The sequence below is a fragment of the Cynocephalus volans genome, chromosome 1 (genome assembly GCF_027409185.1).
Source record: "Cynocephalus volans isolate mCynVol1 chromosome 1, mCynVol1.pri, whole genome shotgun sequence".
NCBI classification, from domain to species: domain Eukaryota; kingdom Metazoa; phylum Chordata; class Mammalia; order Dermoptera; family Cynocephalidae; genus Cynocephalus; species Cynocephalus volans.
In genome coordinates this window covers 281,559,365-281,576,271 of record NC_084460.1, presented here as the reverse complement: position 1 = coordinate 281,576,271, position 16,907 = coordinate 281,559,365, and the positions used below count along the sequence as shown (strand labels likewise).

Below are 16,907 nucleotides of genomic sequence, written 5' to 3'. Positions count from 1 at the left end.
TGGCCTTTTTTGTGTCTCAGCCCTGCCAGCTACTCCAGAACACAGGCCAGGGTTGGAGGACACAGTTCATTTTGCCAATCTGGGGAAACTCAAAACCACTCTCCTGCTTTTTCCTATTAAAAAAGAAGGAAAAGTTTATTAAAAAGCTTAACTCCAAGAGTATACATAAATTGGCTTGCCAGGTTCATCTGGAATATCCTCTGGAGGCTTCAAGAAATTTATATTGAATCCTCAGAATAAGCCTCATCCCAGGGGAGGCATGAGAAGTAGGTGGCAGTTGTGACACGACTGTGGCCTGGAGGATGAGATGGGCTTTGGCAAGAATAGAGAAAGGAGCGTGGATGTAGGTTGCAGAGCATCCAGGTGTTGAAGGCTGTTTGAGTGGAGAGGAACGAGCCTGCTCCGGAGATCTTTGAGAGGAAGAGGTGGTGGGGCATTCCTGGGCCAAGGGTGTCCCTGGTGTTTCTAGTTTGTGTGGCTGGGAGGGTGTTCCCTGATGAAGGGGACATTGAGCTGTTGGGGAAGAGTGAGTCCTCCTTTGATTGTGGGAAGGTTGAATAGAACCCAAGGGTATTGGGACCCATGGGGTGAGAATGTGAATGAGACAGTGGGGCTGGTAAAGGAGGTTTTAGCTTCTCTCCTTGAGGTGTCTCAGCCTTGGAGGATGGCTGGTAAACACCCAACACTCCCTACACACAGGCTTCTGTCACCCAATCCCCATGTCCAGAGCCCACCTGAGGCTGACAGTGCCTGGCCCCAAATGCAAGGTCTAGGAACTGGGAACTGGGGTGCCTTCCCCCACCTTCCCTGTTCCATAATAGGACATTCAGAAGTGCACCTAGCTGTGGCCCTGAAACTTTCTTCCATTCCCTCTTGGAGCTCCTGGGGTTATGCTCATATATAAAACCTCTGATATTATTTGACAGTTTCTATTTATCCAATTCAATTTATTCAATTATTAATAGTAATTGACCAATATTACTAGCTTGAAAGTTCAAATACAACTTAAATAGCATTATGAACCACACAATTTAGACACTAATTAAATTATATTTCTATGGAATTTACCATAGTAGTTGAATAATTAAAAAACTATTTGATGTTTAAATTGTATAAACCAGTGGTTCTCAAAGTATGGTACCAGACCAGCAGCATCAGCATCTCCTGGGAACCTGTTAGAAGTATAAATATTCTCAAGTCCTCCCTAATCAGAAACTCTGGGTTGGGCCGAGTAATCTGTGTTTTAACAAGTTTGTACACCAAAATCTGAGAAACACTGGTATAAACAATATCCAATTTTTTTCTGATTTTTTTTTTTATTAGGGTATAGTTGATAAAAATTGTGCTAGTATGGTGTCCAGTGTGATGTTTTGGTAGATGTATATGTTGTGAAATGGTTGAACCAAGCTAATTAACATGCCCGTTGTTCAGTTCTTATTACTATTGAATTATAGCTGGGCTGCATTAATGGTTTAATAGATCAGGGTATTTATTGATCTACACAAAGACTCATGGATGCAAAACGACAGCAACAGAGGCTTGCTTTATGCCAAGCACTGGAAACACTGTACATGGACTGTCTCAAAAACCCAGCGAGTGGGTACCTTTATCATCATCTTTGTTTTATAGAGACTTAGCAAGGGCTCGGGTAAGGGTTTGAGTCCAGCTCTCTTGGACTCCAGTGCTCTCATCTGGTGTGCTGGGTATAGTAATCATTGAACATTCATGCTGGACATAACACAGTGCTGACTGCCAGGGCCTGCTATGAAAAGCAATGCCCCTGGCACAAAGTATATGCAGAGCTCACCTTAGGCCCAGCTAAACTCATGCTTCTTTCCGGCTCTAGGATTTTAATTACCAGCTAAATTTTTGTCTCAGATCCCACAGATGAATCGAAAGATAGCTCAGGCCCTGCCAACTCAACCGCCGACCTGCTGAAGCAAGGAGCAGGTGAGTGGTCACCTGAGTCTGGATCCCTGCCCAGGCCTTTCTTTCCGCCTTCTTGCCCTGTCCCCTCCTGTAGGTGCAGGCTGGAAATTGCTCCCAGACCTACATGTCTCTGGGCAGATCACATTTCTATGTGCAGATGCCTTGGCCCAAGGGTGGCCTGAAATTCACCTGCTACCTTCTCCCTGAAGAGTGGACCTGAGGCATTGTCCTCACCCACTCCAGCCCCTGTGACTACTCCTTGGGTCGGTTTCTTCCAGCCTGCAATGTGCTCTTTGTCAACTCTGTGGACATGGAGTCACTCACTGGGCCACAGGCCATCTCCAAAGCCACATCTGAGACATTGGCTGCTGATCCCACGCCAGCTGCCACCATCGTTCACTTCAAGGTGTCTGCCCAGGGAATCACACTGACTGACAACCAGAGAAAGTAAGACTCTTCTACCTGCCTCTGTGTGGGGCTGTCCTTCCCATTACCCGTCTGTTCATTTACCCTCCCATTTACCAGTTGATTCATCCCTTGCACCCATCTATCCACCCATCCATCCACCCCCTTGCTCACCCACTCAATTGATCCATCCATTCCTGTATCCATTCATCCTCCATCTACCCTCCTACACCCATCTATCCCTTTACCCACCTGTCTCCACCCATCTATTCATCCATCCACCCACCCACCTATCCATCCTTCTATAAATTTGCCTGCACTAGTTATACAGCTGTAAATACAACTGGTAAAAAGTACACACTTTCTGGAATAGAGCCCTTCCTCTCAGGCTCTCCTAACAGTGACCCCAGCCCCTTTCCTTCCTCCTCCAGACTCCTCCCCCCATTTTTCATTCCTCAGTGCATTTCTTCCTTTCTTTCCCAGCCCCTAGCATCTGGGACATGTTTCTATGGCACACCTATGTGTCCATGTACATTGCTTAGGTCCCCAATGTGAGAGCTCAGGCCGTCTCGCTCATAGCAAGAGGCTGTGTGGGTTCATGACAGCCACAGGCTGTGGACAGGTGGCCTCATGCAGGTGCAAGGTGGGCAAAAGCCAGTCACTACAGCACTCATCCTCTGTTTATCTCATGTCTGTGGTGCAGGCTCTTCTTCAGACGACACTACCCCCTCAACACCGTCACCTTCTGTGACCTGGATCCTCAGGACAGAAAGTAAGTCTCTTATAGACACCTTCCTTCCCTCCTTCCCAGCCCTGTGACACTGAAGTCTGTGTGTGCATGTGTGTGTGTGAGTGTGCATTCTTGGTTCAGCTGGAAGATCTGCCTATGTCTGTGGGATTCTGACTAATAGTGTTGGGCATTTCTCTGAGTCTTTACCACCATGGATATGGAGACCCTCCCAGGACTCAAATGCCCACTACCACCCCCTCTGCCATACCCCTGACCCTGAATCTGCTGCTGTTCCCACATTGGTGAAAGCACCTTAGGAGGAAGGCCACCATGTTTGCTCCACCTTGAATGTCTCCCTGCATGATCTTTGGAGGCTCCTGTATGCTGGGAATGGGAGCTCTTCTGCCCCCCAGAAAGTCTGGGCATGGGTGGGGCTGGGCTCCTGGGAAGAGGTGTGGTGACTTACTCTGAGCCATCTTTCTCTCCACAGGTGGATGAAAGCTGAGGGAGGTGCCCCTGCTAAGTAAGTGTGGCTTCTTTACTCCCAACCAGCTTGCTGGTCCTTGTGTTCTTTGGCGAGGGGAGCAGGAGCCAGGCTTAGAATCCAGGGCCAGCAGGTAGGAAAGGGCAGCAAAGACCTTTGTGCCGAGGTCACTCAGCTTTGGAGAAAAGCTTGGCCAGGAAGCCAGGCCTTTAGCCTTCTCCTGCCTCAAAGCCAAAGCCCCAGCCTCTAGCATGGCCGCTTTCCGGGATCAGAACCAGCAGGGACCCAAGGAGGTGGACAGACAGCTGAGTTTTACTAGCAGTGATGGCAGTAGAGCAGGAATTGTTTAAATGATCTTTTCTGCCAAAATCCTGGTTGCTCTTATTCCTGTTCTTGCTCTTTCGGTGGGCTTCTGTGAGTCTTGTGGCTGGGCTAGATCTTTTCATCAGAATGTGGGAGCCCGGAAAGTAGGAATTCTGGAGATGGCCCTGGGACCTTTTGGTTGATTCTTCCATCTATTTATCATATCCTGTGTGTCTCTGAGAAACTCAGAGACTGACTGGGACACTGACTCTGCCCTCAGGAGGCCTGACATTGGTGCAGCATCTTAAATAGCACTAAGATGCTTCTGTGGTTTTCAAACTGTGTTCCGTGGAACCATAGGATCCTCAGATGGCTACTGAGCTGTTTGGAAGGGAAGGAAAACCCTGGAACTATTTGCGGCTATCATCTCATCACTGAGAGCCAGGGTTTCCTCAATATCACAAGACTGAAGCAAAGTGTAGGAACAACCCAGGGTCTGAAGCTGACAGAAGACTGTCACTACGATCTACAACTCACATTTCACTTTATCAGGCTTGTCCCAATAGTCCCATTTTCCTTGCTGATTGACTTTATAAGAAGAGAATGTTATACTTTCGAATTGATACATTTATAGCCAGAAAATACCACCTTAGCCTTTAGACTTCATGTAAGATTGTTTTAGGGAAAGAAAACTTTCACTGTTAAAAAAAATGAAAACCTCTGCCGTGTGAGAGGTGGCGAGAGTGTGGCTCACAGCTGTGGGTGTCACTGAAGCAGAGCGCATCCAGCAGGGAGAGATGGGGGAAGAAAGTATGTTTCTAAATGGGTCTTAAAAGACAAAAACAATTTGGACAGGTCGAAGTGGGTGTGGGGATAGGAGACTACTTCTGGGGAGCAGGTTCATGGCCACCAGACTGCAAGCTCCCTGAAGGCAATGCCTTGTCTGTCGCATGGGGTTGTCAGGGCCTCCGAGTCTCAGTGCTGCCTTGTGTCTAAGCCGAGCAGCCAGGCAGGGGATAGGCTGGGGGAGAAGTAAGCTGGAAACACCTCTATTTCTCCTTTGGGAGAAGGCTGTGAGCGGAGCTTCCTGCTGCAATGGCTTTGCTGGTTGGGGCAAGGGTGCGGCAGGGAGAGGCTGAGGCAGGGCAGAGACTGCGATGTGGGGGGCTTGGGACTTGGGACAGACTAGGGTGAGGCGGGTGAGGCAGTTGAGGTGCCTCAGGTGCAGAATTTAAGGAGCTCTCAGGATCTTGTGAGTGCCTTCTCTCTGTCCGTGGGGCTGAGGTTTCTTGCCTGGATCCACTCCCCCAGGCAGATGAAAGGACTGGGCTCTCGCTGCATGGAGAGCCTTGGCGCTGCTGCTGAAATGAATATCAGGAGAGGGCAGGGTGATGTTTAGAGCAGGTGCAGGTTGGCTGGGTCTCCAGCCTGGCACGAATGGGCAGCCAGGTCTGGCACGCCTCCAGGCTGGGAGCTCAGAGACACTCCCTCATCTGCCCAGAATACCCCCTCCACAGCACAGAACCCACACCAGCCTGGAAAAGGGAGTGTTGGGGGGCTGCCCTGTGGAACTTGGTCTCCCCACCACCTGGGCATTCCCCCAGGGACTTTGGCTCTGTCATTTGCAGCCCTGACACAAAGCTGGGAGAGCAAAGTTGTAGGAAATGCAGGGGTGTGTGTGTGTGTGTGTGTGTGTATGTGTGGGGACATGTATGTGGTGTGTGGCTTGTGGGTGGTGTGTGTGTGTGCATCTGTGTGTGTCTTACATGTTGTGTGGTTTGTGGGGGGTGTATGTGTGTGTGTGTATGTGTGTATGTATGTGTGTATGTGGTTTATTATGTGTGGTGTTATTGGGTGTGTATTATGTGGTGTTTGGTTTTTGGGATGTGTGTATGTGTGTATATGTGTGTGTATGTGGTTTGTGGGGGATGAGTGTGTGTGTGTGTGTGTGTGTGTATGTGTGTGTTACATGGTGTGTGCTCTGTGTGGGTGCATGTGTATGTGTGTGTGTATGTGTGGTGGTGGTATGAGTGTATGTGTATGTGTGTATGGGATGTGTGTGCACATGCACAGATACACACAGCAGCAAGCAGAACTCAACTCTGCTAATTTTAGCTGTTGTGGTCCAGTCCTAGGGAGAGGGGTTTCCATCGGAATCTCCAGCTGTCCTGATTTCCCCATCTCGCTCTAATTAGCAACATGCCGACTGGGAGGGGACCTGTGCTCACATTCTGTTCTCTGCCCTCATATTTTTAACTCTGTTTTGCAAAGAGAGAGTGCCAGGTCACTCTAGCCTTGGTGCGGGTGGGGGTGGAGTGACAGGGGTGGGGGTCCCCACTTTCTTCTCTGGGCTTCTAAGCCTCTTGAGCCCAGGGCAGTAATTGGAGGGAGGGGTGGTGTGACTGCTTGTCCCTTTGTCTCCCTGACCTTCTTGTGGTGTCTGAGGAGGCCCAGCCCTCTGACAGGCAGACAGCCTTCTATTCATGTGCTCCTGTGTTGTGCCTGGGCTGGGACTGGGAGGGACCTGAAGCTCGTCTAGGAATGTTCCCATTTTATTTTTGGTCTCCTCACCCTCCTTACTATCCAGCCCTGTCATTCACCTCCAGCTCCCCCTGCCACCCCTAAAAGGGAATTTCTCCCTGTCCTGAAACAAGGCGAGACGGTGTCTCCAGGACTTGGCTTTGTTGTCAGTGGAGGGGAGAGAGGATTTTCTCTGATGCTCAGGAGATTGGGGGAGGCGGTGAAAGGCTGGCTCGTGGGGGCTGCTCTCCAAGGCCTGGGGTTCCTCCTGCCCTCCCCTCATGCCCACCACCCTGTCCTGCCCCTGCAGGCTTTTCGGCTTCGTGGCCCGGAAGCAGGGCAGCACCACGGACAACGCCTGCCACCTCTTTGCTGAGCTTGACCCCAACCAGCCTGCCTCCGCCATTGTCAACTTCGTCTCCAAGGTCATGCTGAGTGCCGGCCAGAAGAGATGAGCCCCACCCCTCGCCCAGGGCCAGGGCAGTGGGGATGGGGCGTGTGGGGAGGGGACCCACGAATCCTGACCACCCTTAAATCCAGAAGGAGGACTTTGGGCCAATTTTGGAGAAGGAGAGAAGAAAGTGCAACGTGGGGAGAGGGAAGTGAATTGCAGAGGGGAGTGGGGAGAGAGAGAGAGGAAGGAATGGACGGTCGAGAAGAACTTGGATTCCCCTGGCTGGATGGAAACTGCAGAAACCCAAAGCCTCCCAGACTAACCAGGTCCACCTAATTCTCCCTTTCCCCCTCGTAGAGGGTGGTGCTCCTCAAAGGAGATGAAACAAACTTCCTTGGGGGTCCATATTTGGGGGGGGAAATGGGAAAGCTCTGTCTCCCTGACCCAGCTTCTTTGCAAGGAGTAATCAAGCTGAGAGAATCTTTTTCTGGCCACCTCTGGGGTAGGTTACCAAACCAAACGGAGCCAGCGTGGGACATCAAATGGCAGAACTTTTTCTTTTTTCAGACCCAAGGCACCTACGGTCTCTTTGCTGTGACTCCCACGTGTGATGTGTGGGTGTATATATGTCCACACCATGTCCTCACATGTTGATTTATATCTGCCCTTATGAGCTAGAATTATAAACAGCTATACCTGTCCATATCCCCTGTGTTTGCACACACATGTGCATACTGTCCAAAGGTGGTTAGGGTTGGGGGTGACAGGGCTAGGGAGGGAACAGAAACCCTCTTCTACAAGGTGCTCAAGATGACGGGTCCTGGAGGTTCTCTCTTGGTCCTGCACCTGCACTCTAGCAGCCCTGGGTGTTGCCAGCTCCTTCTCCTCTACAGAGACCCCTGCTCTGCCTCCTTTGGCTTGAGGAGGTGGAGATATGTGTGTCCATAGCCTTGGGATAGAAATCAGGCAGGAAGGGTGGCTATTGAGTTCTGGGCGGCCCAGCGGCAAGGATGGCCCTGGACTCTGCCTGAGCTCCCACCACTCAGCCCCATCTCGGGTTCCGTACCCCAGAACCCACCTTATCTCAGACTGGCTTATCCGCATGATGCCTTCTTGGGGGCTGCTCTGCCCTGCCCTTCTGTCCTGCAGGGTCCCCGCACTGGGGCTCATCCTGGGGAACCTGCTTCTGAAAGCCCTGCTCAGCGAGGCCCAGATGCTGGAGTCCTCATCCTCCCCTCTGTAAGTGTTTTGCAGTCCAACTCTGCAGACCCTCTGGCTGGGCTGCCCAGGGTGACATCAGCAGAGCTCCTAGGGCTGCTATCTGTGCACCACATAGCCTACATACAGTGCCCAAGCCTTGCTGTTCCCCCTCTGCCTTGGTTTCTCCAGCAGGGCCACGCTGCCTTTGGAGTAGAGGGCAGAAAACATGCATTTAGGCCAACAGGCATAGGGTCCATTTGGGTAGTTGGGAAAACTCCCGACCACCACCCAAGGACTCTACACCAGAGTGGAAAATTCACCAAGACTCCATTCTTAAGCCTATGGAGGCCACTAGAGAGAGGCATTGTACTGATATATAAATATACATAATATATACGTAAGACATACTGACAGAATCTGTAAGCTAATAAAATATAAGAAAAGGTTAAAAAGAGAATAGGTAAAATTACAAGAAGTATTTATTGTCCTCCCATGTTGCTTTATTGCCTTCCTGGGCATAAACCAGTTCCCATCTCTTTTTATATGTATGAGTAAAATCTGAAATGTGGGGGGCCTTTATTCTTGGAGCAGCCAGGGGTCTGCTTGCTCTGGCCTTGGCCCTCCCTAGACTCTGTCTGAGGCTCAGCAGGGAAGGGGGTGCACATGTCCCACCCCTGCACCCTTATCCTCCCTCAGGCCGGGGGCCAGCAGCCAGCAGCCAGCTCCCAGGACGTGTGGGCCTGAGCCACGGTGTGGGTATGTGTGGCAGATGTGGTCGTGTGTGTGTCTTTAGTAGGTTTTCTCCTCCAGGGAGCTGTACCTGTGTGGACATTTGTTTCAGGGAGTTGGTAAATGAGAGTGTCTGAAGAGGGTGGGGAGCAGGATGAAGGCCCCACCAGCCCCTGCTTTCCAAAGAGCACCAACCTTGTGCTTGGTGACCAAGGTCTCTCCAAAGTGCTCTTCCTTCTGAGATAGTCAAGCCAAATACCTGGGTTTTCTCCTCTCCTCATTCCCTAGTTAACTCCAATTCTCCTTCAAGATAGAAAGAGATATTTCCCTGTTCCCTTCCTTTGTAAATATCTTCATCTCCCACCAGATGGCCCGGGGAGTCCCCTCGTCACTTTTGGGATATTGTCTCCACACTCGTGGTTGGGTGGAGCGTCAGCCCCTTCGGCAGCCATGCCCAGGCTCGGGACTGTGTCTGGGGTCAGCCTTCACACTTGCTTTTCCACCCACCCACTGCCCACCAGCAGCCCACCTCCCAGGCACGGCATGCCCCTCCACTCCAGGCTTGAGCTGTGCGTGAGCCTGCGGGAAGGACCCAGGTGATGCTGGAAAGCTGATCACTCACTCCCAGTACCCTCTGGAAGGAGCTGGTTCCAAGAGTTTGGCCTTTCCAGAAGAACAATGGAGAAGGGTACCCCCATCTCCACGGGGGCCCCACCTTTGCGTCTGACACCACAGCTCCCTGTGTACCCATGCACACACGTACGTACACACACACCACACAGCACTGCAGTATATTCTTGCCAAAGATTTCCTTTAAAACAAAGCACTTTTACTAATTCTTGTTAGTATTTTTATAATGTTTATCCTTGTCTTTCCTCCCCCTCCCTCAGCCTGTTGTGCTGTTTATTGTTGGATCTGTTTGTCAGCCAGGAGACTGCTGTCTGGTCTTGAACATGGGCTGGGGTGGGGAAGGGTCTGGGAGAAGATGGTGAGGAGGAGTGGGACAGACTGGGCTGCCCTGGGGGCTCAGGCCCCAGCTCCAGCCACACTGGCTCTAGTGGCCCAGCCGGGTCTCTGCCCAGCCAGGTCTCTGCATAGCTGGCCTTGTATGGTGTCTGGAGGCAAGAGTGTAGATGAGGAATGTCTCTGATACAAAAGGCCCAGTGCAGTCCACGTGACTTTACCCAGCAGGAGGAAGAGGGAAGGATGGGACATGAGAACAATGGAGAAGTGACCCCAGAGGGAAAACAGGGAAGAAATGAGCTGTTTAATCAACTTCCAGGGGTAACTGGAGTGTCCCCATTCTGCCATCTGATGTCCTGGCTCCCTTATCTAGCCAGGTATTTGAGGGACATAGACATCATGTCCTAGGTTTTGGGAAGGCCTTTTGACACATCTCATGTGAATGTCTCCCCTAGCAGCTTTGAATGCTTGTGGACACCAATTGCCAGGATTCCTTCTCTCCTAGTATTGAACTCTCTGAGTATGTCAGAGATTGGCCAGAATAGGGATGGTGGGGCCCTGTGGCTGTGTGACAGTAAGAGGGCAGCCGCTGGACAAGTGTGATCTCTCTATCGGGGAGCTCTCTGGAAGGAGCAGAGTGGGGCATTCTTCTGCCTCTTTTTTTACAGGCCTGACATGTCGGGCTGGCTCTCATGCAATCCTGAGGGGTGCAGAGGATAGGTCAGTGTGAACCATGCCTATCCTCGCTCTGGACTTTGGTCCACCACTCCTGCCTCCTGGGTTTTCTTCCCTGCCCTAGGTCTTCACAGCTCCAGAACCTGGGGAGATCAAGTGGGCAATGCCCCATGCAAGGGAGGCAGCCCACCCCTACCCCCACACTCGGGGTCCTTGGAGAGGCTGAGCGCAGAGTCCTGGAGCCACCTCCTCACCCAGGTCCAGGCCCTGTGATCCTGAGACTCTCATTTCCTTGGCCAGCGGTAACATAGGACGTGTGTGTGTGCGTGTGCAAGTGTGGATGTATGTGTGTGCATGTATTTTGCTCATCTCTTTAGGGAATTGGGGGTGGGAGTTGGAGGTGGTGGGCAATGGGACGTCAAGTTCAACCTCACCCAGCAGCGAGCGGAATCAAGAGCTGAGGCCCGTAGGGCCACGAATTGGTGGAGTCTCAGTGTTGGCGATGGTGAGGATCTGGACACAAAGGCAGGGCTCGGGCACGTCTGTTCCTTCGTGACTCCTCTGTCCTCAAATGTCTGATGTGTTGGAGGACCTCTGTTTATTTTCCACACCTGGGCTCTTCCCAGCATCGAGATTATTGTCAAGGGATGTCCTGTGTTTGATTTCTAATCAGTGTTAAACAGTTTGAAGCTCTCCTGTGCACCCATGTTTGGTTTGCTTGTGTGTGAGAGAGCACAGCGGTGTGTGCGTGCTGTGTTTTCCCATTTTCTCTCCTCCCTTCTGACATGTCATTCAAAATAAATGTAAGAAATTCCTTACCCCACGCCCCCAGGCCCTCTGCAGGAAAACCAGAATAACCCCGCTTCCTCTCCCCACCCCCCAGCTGTGTATTTATATAGATGGAAATATACTTTATATTTTGTATCCTTGTGCCTATAACCTCTGCCACCTGTATAAACCCTGACCTATGCTACTTATCCTGGATATGAATGTATTGTACACTGATGTTGTCCCACTCCTGTACAGCTGCTTCGTTTCTTTGCGGATCCATTGTATGGCTTTATAAATGATAAAGTTAAAGAAAAATCCGTGCCGTTATCTAGCTGTGTTGTTTGGACAGGGGTCTGTCAGGTTTCCTGTGGGCAAAATGTGGCCTCTCCCAGGCACCAGGAGGGCTTCAGGGATGCCTCTGGTGGGTGACTCATCTCAAATCCTCCCAGCGACTTCCCTACCATCCAGATCTTGGTGCTGGTCACCATGAATTATTCATCTGGACTTTTTCAGCTGGAAGAGACACTTAGCTCAAACTCATTTAAGAAAAAAAGAAAAGGAGTTTTTTGCCCTGAGTGACAGAGGAGTCCAAGCAAAGCTGGATCAGGAATTTGTGCCCCTCCCCTGGTTCTGAGTTGGCTTAGTTCTCAGGCAAGCTCTTTCCAAGTGGTGGTGCCACCAGATGCTCCAGGCTTTCATTCTGCCAGCTTGGCCATCCCAGTAGAAAGAGGACTCTTTTCTCCCAGTGTTTTCAGCTAAAACCTGGGTAAATGCTCATTGATTCTGATAGGTCCTGCTTGGCTCATATGATTAACTCAGAAAAAAATCACTCCATCCAGTCTGTCACAGGACAGACTCTGGAGCCTTCTGAAACCATGGGGATTGAGAACGGGGGTGTGGGTGGTCCCTGAAGAGGTGAGGTTTATCTATGCATGCCTGACAGGTGGTACACATGTAGCTCACTCGTACACCAGGCCCCAGAGGTCCTGGGTGAATTCTTTGGAATTCAGAAAGTTTGGTGTATTATCTGCTGAGGCATGCCTAACATGGCGCAGGGGGTTCTGGGAGATCCCAAGTACTCAAATGACACGGTTCCAGTTCCCCCTTGAGCTTACAGTGTGGCTGGGAGGGTGGCTCGGATCTGCTGATTCGAGTACGTGTATGTTAAGACCCCGCTGTGGGCAGCACAGCGATCGTACTATGGGGCAGCCTTCCCAAGCTTTTTGGTCTCAGGACTCCTTTACACTCTTAAAAATTATGGAGGATTCCAAGGAGCTTTTGTTTAGTTGGGTTATATCTCTTGACTTTACTGTAGTATAAATTAAAACCGAGAACATTTAAAAAATACTTCATTAACTTCCATAGCAATAAAATCATTACATGTTAATATAATTAGCATTTTGACGAAAAATAATGATATTTTCTAAAACAAAAAAGATCAGGTGAGAAGGGTGACACTGTTTTGCATTTTTGGAGCCTCTTTCCTGTCCGGCTTCAGGGAAGACAGCTGGACTCTCATATCTGCTGCAGCATTCAGTTTGCTGTGATTCACATGTCATAGCCCTTTGGAAAACTCTACCGTACCCTTGTGAGAAAATAAGCGAACAAGACAATAATGGCTTTGCATTATTATGAAAATAATTTTAGCGTCACATAACCCCTGAAAGGGTCTCAGGGACCTCTGGGGCCCCAGACCATGCTTAGAAACCTGCTGCTGTATGGGATGCAAGACACGGGAAACACAGACTGTCTGCAGTGGAGACTTAACATGTACCTTCTATCTGCTAGTCATGGTCACACCGAATCTTCCCAGCAGACCAATGAGTTAGGTGTTATACCCATGGGACAAATAAGGAACTGAGGCTGTGAGAGGTCAGATAGCTTCTGACAGGCAGAGCTGGTCCCCGGCATCGTCGCTAAGCAAACACTTGCCGAGTGCCAGCATCTGTACTAAGCACTTCGGTGCATTTTTCCATGCACATGCCCCTGTGAGATAAGGGCTGTCCTTGTCCTCATTTTACAGAGGAAGAAACTAGGGTTCAAAGAGGTTAAGACACTTGCTGAAAATCGCAGAGCTGGGGCAGGCGGCAGAGCCAGGCTCTGAACCCAGGCGAGCTGACGTCCCCTCTGTGCCCTCCGGAGCACGTGTCTTCCTCTGCTCTCAGGGTTAGCTTTCAGGGGGAGAGACAGACCTTGGTGAGTGGTGTGGCAGGCGGGCAGGTGGGAGACCAAGCCGAAGTCATTGGTCAGACGGATGATTGGGGGCTGGGCATTTGGGCTGGCTTCCCAGGGAGTAGACCGGGGTTTCGGCTGTGTGATGGGGAGGTCAGGAGGTGTCCTCTCAGGCTGCCCAGATGCAGAGGCATGTGGCTAACTCCGGGCTGCCTGGCGCAGGGTTGTAGTATCAGATGACTGAGATAGGCTGGGGCCTCTGAGTGGAGCTGATCAACCTGCCTTTGAGGGGACTCAACAGTGAGGTGGGGCCAGCTGTGCTCTGGACACCCCAAGGAGGAGGTAATGGCCAGGGGTGCAGCGGGAGGGCTTTGGGTAAGGGAGGTGAGCTCTCCCAACACACCTCGTTACACGGAAGACCTGAAGGACCTTTTCACGTTCTACACAAAATGTGGCCCGTGCCCCATTAGCATCGGCATCAGCTGGAGGTTATTAGAAAGGCAGAACCTCCGGTCCCGTCCCAGGCCCGCAGGTCAGAATCTGCATGTTAATAAGGTCGCTGGGAAATGTGTGCATGTACTAAAGTCCCAGCAGCCTGATTGCATCCCATGGCTGGACTGGAAGCCAGGGCCGAGATGCCCAGCCCAGGAATCTTTCTTGAAAGGAAACCCCTCCTGAAATTTTAGGATGAACAGACAGTGCTCTTGTCTGGTCTCCATGGGTGGTGAGCAGCCTTGCCTCTGGGCCCGCCTTGCTGAGGAGATTCTAGAGTCTCTGCAGCCCCGGGGCTGGCCAGGGCCAGGTGGGGGTGAGTCCTGGCCCAGTGAGCAGGAACTGTGGCTGTACCAGGCGCACAGGGTGTGAACACAGTCCAGCCTTGGAAGAGGCAGAAATGTCAGCTGAGGGCAGGGCAGGAGGGCAGAGGGATGGGGCTGGGGGTCAGAGGTGAGGAGTGTCTACTCGTTCTCAAACTTGGTGAGAAGTCCTAAAGACTGGGCCCCACCCCAGAGATTCTGAGTAAATCAGTCTGAGGGCCAGTCTGGGCACTGGGATTTTTTTATGCTGCCCAGGTGATTCTATGTGCAGCCAGGGCCAAGACCTATGTAAAAGAACTTTCCTCAGGTTGGCTTCTTCCAGGGCAGGGGTGCATGTATTCACACCCATGGCACATGTGCATTGGATGGGGTGGGGAGCTGGGAAGGGTGGGGAGGTAGATGGAGTTGGAAGAAGCCCCCTCTGGACTAGCTTAGGCCCCTGCCACCAGCCCCTTCCCTCACGAGTCTCCTGGGGGTGGGAGAATGCTGTCCTCTCCTCTCACGGGTGGAGCCCACTGATATTTTAACAAATTCTAGGCCTGGAAGTAACCTCAAATGTTCCTCCTCCTGCACCCCATGGGCAAGGCTCATGAAAAGGAGGAGCTGTGGCCCTCTCTCCAGGGGACTCACTGGCTAGGGCCTAAAGACACTGGGTGTGGGGCAAGGCCTGGAAAAGGTCTTATAGGCTGCTTCATTTCAGCTCTGGAATTTCTCCTCATGGGCATTGAAGTAAAATTCTGCCTTCCTCTTTTAAAGAACTGTATTTTCTGGGATTTTCTTCATCACTTGATGAAAACAACTTTTATTTGTGCTTAGCAATTTCCAAGCAGTTCAGAACATGGAGAGGACACAGCTGGTTCTAAAAACACTGACAGTAGAAGTAGGACCAAATGCGCAGGTCTGTGCATGCATGTGCACACACACATGTACACACAGACACAGACAGACATGAACACACATGCACACAGACATATGAATGCACACATACACACACACATAAGACCTAAAACCCCTTGGGCTATACTGTGTCTCCAGGTAGGTATCTCCTTTCCTACCTCCTTCTCACTGCATTCTGGTGTTCTGCCATCTGGTGAGTCAGTCCCAGGGGTCATGAGGCTAGTGACAGGGCAGGGCTTCTCCCACAGCGGGCTGACCCCAGCTTCACTAATTGGCAGAGTGGCACAATCATAGAAGGGGAGAGAGCACCCTGTGAGCTCTGCAAGTCAGAGCAACTGAGAGGCCTGGTGGAATAGGGCAGAGCCCCAAGGAGCACGTGAAGGACCTGGGGGAGCTCGGCTTGGAGAAGAGAAGGATCAGGGAAGATGTTCGAGGACCTCTTGGGGAGTCAGCATCTTCTGGGCTCCACATGTGGTAGGTAAGGGCTACAGGGAGGCCAGATGGGGAGGAGCTGCTTGTGCTTTGGAAGGGGTGAGCTCCCCATCCCTGGAGGTGTTGGAGCTGCAGACTGCAGAAGGCCCATTCCAGGCTTCACCCTGGCATGTCTGTAGGCACATGCTAGGAGATCCTCCTTATCTGGCTTGAGCCAAGGGTGCAGATGTGGCTGGGCCCTGAGACACAGAGAAAAGCCCTTGGAAGTATGACCTTTCTTCAAGGGCACTGGCTTCAGAACCAGGCACAGCTGGGACTCTGGAAAGTGTTTTCCTGCTCTGGGCCCCAGTTTCTCCACCTACCCTATAGGGCTGGTGTGAGGACTGAGAGCAGGCAGCCCCTAGCACGGCACTTGGCTTACTGCTGGTGCTGTGGGCCCTCAAGAAATATGTGCCTCCTCTCCTTTTCTGGTGCCTCTAGCCTCCTCCACACCATTTCCTCAGGCTTCTGGGGAGACTTGGCAGCAGAAAGGAGTTGTAGCAGAAAGCCTCCTGAACGATATTGATCTGACCGGCTCCGGACTCTAGACCACAGCGTTTGGGGATGGCGTGGAGCCGCCTCCATGGCTCCAGCTTTTATGGGGTTTGAAAGATCATCTCTGGCCATCAAGACAGGATGTCCGGGTTCTGGGTCCCTCCTCTCAGCCTCTGCTCCATTCCCTGACTCCCAGATTGGTTCTGGGAAACCTCCCAGTCGCGGGTCAGGTCCTGGGAAAGCAAGGGGTACCCATAAGGTCTCCGGTCCCCTGCCCTCTCTTCAGCCCCATATCCTGCATTTGCAGAATCTGATCTGGCAGCCCCACTGCCCCTCCCTCAGGGGACTAGGGCTGGTTTGGGAGATCAGGAGCAGGGGCCACACAAGGCAGGGATTATGAGGAAAGCAGGAGACAACCAGGGAGAGATGGAGCAAACCTCCGAGCCATGGAGCTGAGGGCTGGTGGAGACTTGGGGCTACCTTGGGGTAAGTCAGTCAATTAATTAACAAAATTTGACTGATTTTTATTGAGCACTTACTATGGGCAGGCACTGTACTTGGCACTAAACAATGCTGATGTGGGTGTGTTTGTTTCTTTTGTGTCACTCTGGGCCTAATGGGAGTGGGGAAAACATACAAAGAATCAGCAAATATGTAATCACAATGTGATAAGTGCCCTGGAGGAGAGGCGCATCTTGCAGCAAGAGTGTGCAAATGGACCCCATGGTCTGGGAGAGCAGGAAGGTGCCCCTTGGGGAGTAAGATGTTCCAAATGCTAGGTTCAAAGAGGGGAGAAAGGGCATGTCAGGCAGAGAGAACAGCACATGCCAAGGCCCAGGGGCAGGAGGGGCATGGCATGTCTGACCCCTGAACCTCCCCTGGGTAGCATGTTTTACAGTTGTAATTTGAAGTTTATTGGAAGGTGAGACAGAACAGTGGTTACGTGCACAGGCT

General features: G+C 51.5%; 1 protein-coding gene across 7 annotated transcripts in view; it reads left to right on the top strand.

Annotated features, from left to right (window-relative positions):
• The window catches only part of TNS1 (tensin 1), a 119,186-nt gene extending 107,766 nt beyond the window's left edge, over positions 1-11,420 (top strand). For all 7 annotated transcript variants that reach the window (XM_063100807.1, XM_063100815.1, XM_063100797.1 and 4 more), the window contains 5 exons: positions 1,879-1,950; positions 2,208-2,376; positions 3,038-3,106; positions 3,555-3,587; positions 6,682-11,420. In XM_063100807.1, the coding sequence (XP_062956877.1) occupies positions 1,879-1,950; positions 2,208-2,376; positions 3,038-3,106; positions 3,555-3,587; positions 6,682-6,826 (488 nt within the window). In that variant the 3' untranslated portion in view covers positions 6,827-11,420. The remainder of the gene's footprint in view (positions 1-1,878; positions 1,951-2,207; positions 2,377-3,037; positions 3,107-3,554; positions 3,588-6,681) is intronic.
• Positions 11,421-16,907: the final 5,487 nt, after the last annotated feature.